At 18.5% G+C, this 10000-nt stretch overlaps 4 protein-coding genes across 4 annotated transcripts in view; 2 read left to right on the top strand and 2 right to left on the bottom strand.

Moving 5' to 3' along the window:
- Window positions 1–1626, bottom strand: part of PF3D7_1137900 (conserved Plasmodium protein, unknown function) — a gene marked incomplete at both ends in the record, with an annotated part of 2484 nt that extends 858 nt beyond the window's left edge. The window contains one exon of the mRNA XM_001348024.2: window positions 1–1626. This exon is cut by the window's left edge and continues 356 nt beyond it. Within this exon, the coding sequence (XP_001348060.2) occupies window positions 1–1626 (1626 nt within the window).
- A 1848-nt stretch (window positions 1627–3474) lies between these two features.
- On the top strand, window positions 3475–4101 carry PF3D7_1137800 (sporozoite surface protein essential for liver stage development, putative; the record flags this gene model as incomplete). Its single annotated transcript, XM_002585391.1, has 2 exons — window positions 3475–3535; window positions 3707–4101. 2 exons carry the CDS (start codon window positions 3475–3477, stop codon window positions 4099–4101), a joined length of 456 nt encoding a protein of 151 aa, XP_002585437.1.
- Window positions 4102–5150: 1049 nt separating this feature from the next.
- Window positions 5151–7358, bottom strand: PF3D7_1137700 (calcium-binding protein, putative; the record flags this gene model as incomplete). The annotated part of the gene is made up of 1 exon (XM_001348023.1): window positions 5151–7358. The coding sequence occupies one exon, from the start codon at window positions 7356–7358 to the stop codon at window positions 5151–5153; it is 2208 nt and encodes a 735-aa protein (XP_001348059.1).
- An 804-nt stretch (window positions 7359–8162) lies between these two features.
- The window catches only part of PF3D7_1137600 (conserved Plasmodium protein, unknown function), a gene marked incomplete at both ends in the record, with an annotated part of 2172 nt that continues 334 nt past the window's right edge, over window positions 8163–10000 (top strand). The window contains 2 exons of the mRNA XM_001348022.2: window positions 8163–8477; window positions 8679–10000. The exon at window positions 8679–10000 is cut by the window's right edge and continues 334 nt beyond it. Coding sequence (XP_001348058.2) covers window positions 8163–8477; window positions 8679–10000 — 1637 coding nt within the window. The remainder of the gene's footprint in view (window positions 8478–8678) is intronic.

Here is a 10000-nt window from a genome sequence, read left to right as displayed (position 1 = left end):
ATTTTTATCATCAACTAAATGGATTTCATCAATTATTTTATTCATATCATCTTGTAATCTCTTTTCATGTTCTTCATATTTTTTCATAATTTCATTTTGTTCATTAATTAGATGGTACATATTTTCATTGATATCTTTCTCTTTCTCTTCATAAAAAATATAATGTTGTTGAAAAGTTTTATTTAATAATAATAAATTATCCATAGATTTATCAGGGATTATCTGTATAGCTTTTTTTATAATATAACTTTTAGTATATTCATCTAAAGAGATATTCTTAAATAATACATTTTCAATTTTTTCATATTTTTCACATTTTTCAATTTTTTCACATTCAGGTAGAATACATTTCTTTTCGCTATCATACAACATTTTACATTTATCATTTTTACTTATTTCCTCTTTTAGGTTGCTTATAGAATTTATTATACAATTATTTATTTTATAATCAATAGAATTAATAAAGTAAACTATAAGATCTCCCACGTTATTCTTAAACTCATTATGTGTAAAATTCAAATAAATATTTATATGTACCTTTTGTATTTCATAAAATAGTTCATACATTAATTTTGATATTATATCATAATTAGAAATATTAAATTTCAATTTTTTATCTATATAATTATATTTTATAATATTAGACATTTCAAATAATGTCTTTTTTAAACTATCATCATTCGCATTTATTTCTTTTTTAGCATCATAAAACATGTTAATGAAATAAATTTTTTTACTTCTCTTATTATTATTTCCTTTGATACATTCCTTATTATAACTTATTGTTGAATTAATTACATCATCTGTTTCATCATATATATCTATAGCAATCACTGTAAAAAAAGAATATATTTTCTTCCCTCTTAACATATCATCTATTTCTTTCATACGTTTATCTGCTGTATGTAATATATCCTTCAATTTCTTTATATTAGTAAATTTGACTTGCTTGTTTTTTTGATTAAATTTTTTTAATTCACTAATATCAGCTACATTCACATTAGTCTTACCTTTTATGTTATCAATATTATTATTTCTTTTTAATGTACAACTTTTTATCGAATGAAAATATTCCTTATCTTCATAAAATTCAAGCAAATCAAAAAAATTATTAGTATGTGCATATGAATATTGTATAGAATAACTAATTTTCTTTTTATTATCTTTTTTTTTTTCCTTTTCTTTTTCTTCTATACTAATATATAATTCATTTATTTTATTAAAACACTGTTTTACTATTTTAGATGAGAAATAGTCTATTTTAGAAACGTGTATTGGATTATCTATAAAATAATCATCATTTAATTTCGTTAAATTATTATTGTCATTATAAGAATAAAAAGAAAGAACACAGCATTTTACAATACTTTCATAGTTCTCTAATACTTTGTTAACTATATATGAATAACTATTCTTTTCACATTCAATCAAATTATCATATGTTTTAATACCATAAAATTTGTTCCCACGACAATGTACACATTTGTCTATATGGGTCCCTGCATCTTGTGAATTATTTATTACAAAATTATTCAAATCATATCTTTTTAATTTTATGTATAATTTTAATTTTTCATTATAATCGTAAATAAAACATTTTACCTTTTTCTTATTTTCACTTAGCATTATATTTAAAGACAAAATGGACACTTATAAATAAGTAAAAACATACATACATACATATATATGTATATATATTTCATATTTTATTTCATTGACCTATTTTGAAAATTTTATAATAGGACATTTTATAGTTTTACACAAAGAAATATAATATATTACTATATATTCTTTAAGGATATTTAAATTAAATGAACCTTTATATGTAAAGTACAAAAAAGAGTAAAAAAAAAAAAAATAAAATAACAATATATTGAAAAAATATATATATATATATATATATATATTATTATAGTATGTATTTACACAGTTTTCCCTATCTTCCACATTGTGGAATCCATTTTATATCTTAATAATATCTATGTAAAAGAAAATATATACAGAGGGAAAGAGAGATAAAGAAAGAGCGAGAAAAAAAAAAAAAAAAAAAAAAAAAAAAAGAATACCTTATGAAAGTATATATATATATATATATATATATATATATTTATTTATTCTTTTGCCTATTTTTGAAATAAATATACGCATATTTTCAATATTTAGATGTTTTTATTTCATTTTATTTAATTTTTGTCATTTTAAACAATTCCATTTTTCATATATAAAAAGAAAAATTATTTATTTCACTTATTTTTACTTCATTTTTATTTTTTACTTAATATAAATAATATAATAAATCATACTTTAACATTACTTTTATAATTATTGTCTGCAAATTTGTTCCTATATTATATTATATAACCTGAAGGAAATATGATATCATATCTTATCTACACAATTAAACCTCAACAAGGTATTTATAAAAATATGGAATAATATAATTATATGTTTCTCTAATTATATTATTGTCATTATTAATACCATGTCTATTACATTTGAAGAAAAAAAAAAAAAAAAAATTAAAAATATTCAAAAGATATATTTTTTTTTTATTATATATTTAAAATTTTGAGTATTCATATTTTAAATGCATAAAGGGTTATATACATGATAAATATTATATATATACTTATATTAACAAAAAAAAAAAAAAAAAAAAAAAAAAAATTACATTGTCAACATTCGAACAAAATTTCATATACATATATAAGTATATAATGTATGTATATCAAATTGTTCACATTTTATATGAATGTTGTCTAATTTTTCTTATTTTCTTCCTTGTTCGTTGTTCTATATATATGCATGCACGTATGTTAAATTATGAAACACTGTAAGTAGCCAAAATACAAAAAAAATAAAAACTGAATTTTATTGAATTCAATTTAAAATTGTATAATTTAACAAGTACAAAATAAATTTGTATATATATCTTTTAATGCTTGTTTGCTCGTTTAAATACATTTTTTTTTTTTTTTGTTTTTTTTTTTTGTGTGTGTGTGTGTCATTTATTTATTAATTATAAGATGATCTTATATTAATATAATAATTCATTTTTTTCTTTTTTTTTTTTGGGCTTTTTTCTTTTTTTTTTTTGGGCTTTTTTCTTTTTTTCTTTCACTCTCCTGTTTCTTTTGGTTTCATTAAATATTTTCAATAAAAAAAATAACAGAATAATTTGCTCAATATTTTTAATATGAAAAAAAGCTCATTAAATAATTACTTTTGAATAATATATATAATTTATTATTATATAAAAAAAAAAAAAAAAAAAAAAAAACATAAAATAATAAAAAAAAATAACCTTATAATATAAATTTACACTGTTCAAAAGTATTATATTTTAAATTAAATTTCTCATATATACTTTTTACAAATAAGTAGAATATTTTGAAGTAAATATTTAATTTTTAATAAAACTCTCATTTACTTATTTATAAACAACAAACTCATAAATACATACATTAATTCAAAATGTGCAGCACATATTCCGTTGAACCTTTAGTATACGACAGCTACGAGTATGTCTACTTAAGTAAGTCACTGAAAAAGAGAATAATATATAAATATAAATATATATAAATATATATAAATATATATATATATATATATATTATATTCTTAAAATGTTTTATTAAATATATGTAAGAATTCATTTGTATAAACAAGTAATATTCATTCATTTGTGTTACTTTTTTATGTACAGAACCAAAGAAAGCTGGTACCAGTGCTGTATATTACCCCCTAAACATATCATGGAAATATGTAGCCAAAAAAAGGTCAGTAGGCTGTTTTGGTTCTCGTAAGAAATATACTTTAACTCCAGAAGCTTATTATTACCCTTATTACTACTATTATGTATATTATTATCCCTCTGCTGCTCGTTTAGTACGTACTACAAGAAAAGAAAAGGTACTAAAAGAGAACAATAACAAAGAATCAGAAGACGAAAACAAACAGGATAATGTAGGAACAGAAAAAAAAGAATGTGATTGTTCAGAGAAAGAAAAATATATTCCTACATATGTACCACTAACTGAATCATATTATTTTCCACCAAGTGCTTTATATGTACCACATTATTCCGTCCTTGTACCATAAGAAGAAATTATCATCCTTGCAAAATATATATATATATATATATATATATATATATATATATATTTGTTTAAATAATTTTATTCTATTTTTTAAACATTACAAGTAATGATTCATTTGTTTTTTGTTTTCTTTTTTTTTTTTTTTTTTTTTTGACAATATTATATTATCATATTGAAATTATTATTCCTATTTTATTTTATTTTAATTATTTATTTGTTTATTTTTTTATGATTTAACACCTTTGGTTTTAATGTCTAATATATATATATATATAATATAGAATGTATTTTTTATTTTTTAAACATTAACTTTAATAATTTCCTTTCAACGATATCATTTTATTTCAATTTATTATTTTAATTTTATATATATTTTTTGTAGTCATTAGTTTACAATTTTTATATTATTATATTTAAAATATACATATTAATATTTTTTATAAGTATTTATTATTATTATTATTATTATTGGGTTGTAATTTTTCTAGGTACGTCTTCTTTTACATAAGTTCATACGTACTTTTCTCTAAGTATTATTTGATAATCATTTAAGTATTTTCATCTTTTTATTTTTCTTTTTTTTTGTATTTACAACATAATTTTTTATAGGTGTTTTATTAAACAAAAAGGTAAAAAAAAAATATAATAATTAATAATCAAATGCATATTCATTAATATAATTCTTTGTTTATTTATATTGTTTATTTATATTGTTTATTTATATTGCAGATTTTTTTTTTTTTTTTTTTTTTTGTGATTTTCATTTATTCTATTTTATTTTTATTTATTTTTCATTACAACATTTTTCCTTATACATACGTAAACATCAAAATGTACAACCTATATATATATATATATATATATATATATATATTATAAAAGATAGTAAAATAATTCAAAATAAATTTAAAAATAGGAGACATTTTATAAGTATTAAAAAAATATATAGAAATAAACAAAAAGATAAAACACAAAAAGTAATAATATATATATATATATGTGTTATTTTATTTTATTTTATTTTATTTTCCTGTTTTTACATTTTAAATATTAATTATAATTCATATTGTATGTAGTTTTGAACCTTAACTTATCATTCATATATAGATCTGAATTGGTCAGAGGTTCAATTAAATTGTTTGTATTTTTATAATTTGTTAAATGAAACCTTGATGCTTTTTTATGTTTATTTATAAAATCTTCTTTTTTAGCAATAAAATTTTCTCTAATTCTTTCTCTTATAACATATGAAGGACAATGTGGATCTAACTCTAAATTATAATTATTTATAACATCATTATATTTTTTAGCTATAGAAGCATTTTTATTATATTTAATTTTTTCGCTAATAGATCTTTCATGTGATTTATTTTTTAAATTAGATACAAAATCAAAATATGGCTTGTTTGTATTTTTAATCCAATTTAACATAGATTTTTCTTCCATTTCATAATTTTTTAAAAAATCATTTACATTTATATATCCTTTTTTTTCATTATCCATATATTTCATAAGTATATTAATATCATTATTAGTTATATTTTTTAATTTCAATTTATTAACACTTTTGATTAAATCATCTTTAGTTATATAACTGTCTTTATCATTATCTAAATGTTTAAATATTTCATATAAAGATAAATAAGATTTTTCGTTATCATTTAATATTTTCAATTTTATATTTTTATGATTATTATTTGTATTTATATAATGAGATTTGAAATTATTTCTCACTGAATAATCAATTTCTTCTATTAAAAATTTTGCCCTTTCTATTTCATCCTTATTTAATTCATCCATATTATTATTTATATTATTAATATTTTCAGTTGGTGGGATATTTCTGGAATAAAAATCATATGCATCTTTTACATTTATATTTTCATTACTAATTAAATCATAATCAACTTGAAGATTGTTTATAAAATCTTTTACATATACTTCATCATTTTTATTTGTTAATAAGGTTGATATATATGCCTTTATGTTAAAATCTGTTAGCCCTTCTTTTTTTCTTTTCATATTATTGTAAACCGAAATGGATAATAACATATTGTCATCATTTTTATGTTTATTTTTATTTGTTTCCTCTTTCTTCTGAACATATACCATATTTTCATCTTTTAATCTTTCATTTATTATATGTACAATTTCTTTTTCTAAATCATCTTTTTTAATTTTTTCCTTTTCTTTAAATAATTCGGTCAACTCATTATCTGTTATAAGATCTTTAAAATGTTTTGAAAATTCACAAGCCCTTGATCTGATAGTGTCAATATAATTTATGGTTTTTAATTGAACATCTGAAGGATTGAAATTATATTTTAACATTTTATTTTTTAACTTACTACAAACTATCTTATTCACATAATTACTTTCTTCATTTCCTGTTTTTTCATTTATAAATTTGAATATATCTTTATGATTCAATTGTTCATTTTGAGGTTGTATATTCTCTTTTAATATAGACCAAGAATATTTTAGTTTTTTATCATCAATAGATGGTAATATATATTTTACTATATATTTATATTCTTCATAATTAAAATAATTCTTATCATTAAAATTATTTTTATACGATATATCGTTATTCTTTTTATTTATATGATTTCTTTTTTTATTATTCATATTATATGTAGTATTTACATTATTTATCTTTTCCGTATAATCATTATCTTCTTCTTTATTATTATTATTATGATTATTTAAAGAATTTTTTCTTTCCATAATTTCATTAATTTTATATTTCAATCTACTATCTTCTGCATTGTGTACATGATTTAAATATGTCCACAGTTCATCCAAATTATATTCCTTTACTACATCATTTTTCTTATTATAAATATTATGATTATCTTTATCTTTATCTATTTTCTTTTTTCCTTTATTATCATTAAATTTACAACATGTACCTTTATAATATGTATTATCCTCTTCACTCATTATTTTGTTCAATTGTATCATGGGCCTATTATTCGATCTTTCTTCATGTTTTTCAGAAGTCTTATTATAATTATTTCTGCCTACATTTATATTGTCTTCATTAAATAACATATTTTTTTTTGAATATAATGATACTCCATTATTATCATTATCACTATATGACTTATATGTACTGCTTGAAAATTTCTCATCATTCTTTTTTTCATTATTATTTGTTATGCTCTTTATATTTTCAAATTCATCTAAATTAAGATAAAAATCAATTTTGTTTCCTTTTCCTGTTGTATGATATCTTTCTTTCTTCCTAGTGGCCATTTCTGTAAGAATGTATTTTTTTATAAAAGTACATTTGGGAGGGTTTCCTTTTTTTTTTTTTTTTTTTTTTTTTTTTTCTACTTTATATAGAGCTATAAGATAAATAAATGAAGAAAAAAAAAAAAAAAAAAAAAAAAAAAAGTAAAATAAAATAAAATAAAATAAAATATATGTATAAAATCAAGAGTTATATTTTCCTATGATTAAAGAAAAAAAAGAAGAATATATAAAATAAAAATATGGAATACTATATTATATATATATATATATATATATGTGAAGGAATTATTATGGTATATTTTGAAATGTAAGAAAAATGTAATGTCTTTTTTAATGATATATATTTATCTTCCTTTTTTAATGTAGTGTCTTAAAAAAAAAATATATGTATATGTGCATACATATTTATATAGGAGAGTAAGCTTTTATGTGACAAAAAATATGTAGGAATATATTAAATGCCAGAAAGAGAAATATGTTAATATGGAAACTAAATAATATCTATCACACACGCATATATACATATATACATATATATATATATATATATATATATATATATATATATATGTGTGTATAATATAGTAGTAATATTATTAATAATGATGTCCTTTCAACTTATTTTATTTTTTCAAAGTATTCTAATTTATTATGGGTGTAAATAAAATACACATTCAAATGGGAAATTATAAAAAAAAAAAAAAAAAAAAAAAGAAAGAAAGAAGAAAAAGAATACATACTTATATATTTACATATATATATATATATATATATATATATTTATACATATATATAAAAAAAATAATGAGAAAAGGAAAAGATAAGAACGATCCTATGTCTACAAGAATCGAAAAGAAAATCATTTTGGATATGTTAAAAGAAAATGATTGCCAAACCATAGAAGAGTTGAAAAATTTAGTTCTTTTCTTAAATAATGAAAATAAAAGATTACATACTATGAATATGGATTCTTTAAAAAAAATAAATATACTTAGTGTAAGGGTTAAGAGTCTCGAAAAAATATCAAAGAAATATGATCAATTTTATGCAAGCAAAAAGAAATATAAAAATAAATTAAAGGAATTGGAAAGGAAAAGTGTCACTCTTAAAAATTATACAGTAAGGATATTAAGGAATAAAAGGAATTACAAATATGTATATATATATATATATATATATTTATATATTTATATATAGTATATTCAAATGAATAAACGCTTTTTAACATATTATGAATGTTCATTTTTCTCATAATATTGCAATTTTTCTTATTATTGCATTCCATAAATATATATTAATTATTAACCATTTTGTTATTAGATGGATAAAGAAAATGAATACAATAAAATGTGTGAAGAACATGATAAATATTTTAAGAACTTGTTTAAAAACTTAAATAGAAAAATTGAATATACCTTTGCATGTGAAAAAGAAAATACTTATGATGATTCAGTTAGCAATTCTATATATACAAATAGTAACCAAAATGAGGATAATATATCTTACAACAATAATAATATAAATAATGACAACATTTCTTCATCTTCAATATCTAAAAATAGTAATAATACAAAGAATAGTTCATTCAATGAAACAAAAAATATAAATGATGATAAAATTAAATATGATGATAAAAATGTATATGATGATAAAAATATAAATGATGATAAAAATATATATGATGATAAATATTTATATGATGATAAAAATATAAATCATGATAAATATTCATATGATGATAAAAATATAAATGATGATAAATATTTATATGATGATAAAAATTTATACGATGGTAATAATATATACGAAGAAAATAATTATAATAATAATAATACCAATGGACATCAAATGAAAAGTCCAACTTATCATATGAAAAATTCAGTGCAAAATATTACAATATATACTTCTATAAACAAAAATGACATCTCAAAGGACATAAATAAAATAAATGAAAAAAATACTGCCAATATAAATACCTCACATATATATCAAATAAAAAATGATGAAAATAATAATAATATATATAATAATGTCGAACACATAAAAAGCTTATGCGAGTCTTATAAAAATTACGATAATGATCATTTATTATATTATAAAAAACATAGTCATTCAAAAGAAGACATTCATAATTATCCTATATTTAATAATGCTAAAACGTCACAACTAGAAAATAGTAATAATGATTTCTTAAACATAATGAACAATAATATAAAAAATAACATAAGTGAAATGGAATCAAGTAAAAAAAAAAAAAAATCAAATTTGCTTATTACAAATGAAATAGAAGACAAGTTATCAAATATTCAAATAAATCATACAAATAAGATAAATGAAAATAATACCATACAATATGGACAAAAAACAAAAGGAAATAAAATAGGAAATCATAAAACCAACATAAAAGAAAAATTAAATGACTTAATTGAAAATATACACCTCAAAAATAATAAAATTGAAAATATGAATAATATGGATGACATGAATGATATGGATAATATGAATAATATGGATGACATGGATAATACAGACAATATGAATAATAGGGGCAATATGAATAATAGGGACAATATAAATAATAGGGACAATATGAATAATAGTAACAATATGGATAATAAGGACAATATGAATAATAAGGACAA

Source organism: Plasmodium falciparum (genome assembly GCF_000002765.6).
Source record: "Plasmodium falciparum 3D7 genome assembly, chromosome: 11".
NCBI classification, from domain to species: domain Eukaryota; phylum Apicomplexa; class Aconoidasida; order Haemosporida; family Plasmodiidae; genus Plasmodium; species Plasmodium falciparum.
This window is presented reverse-complemented; position numbering and strand designations above follow the sequence as displayed.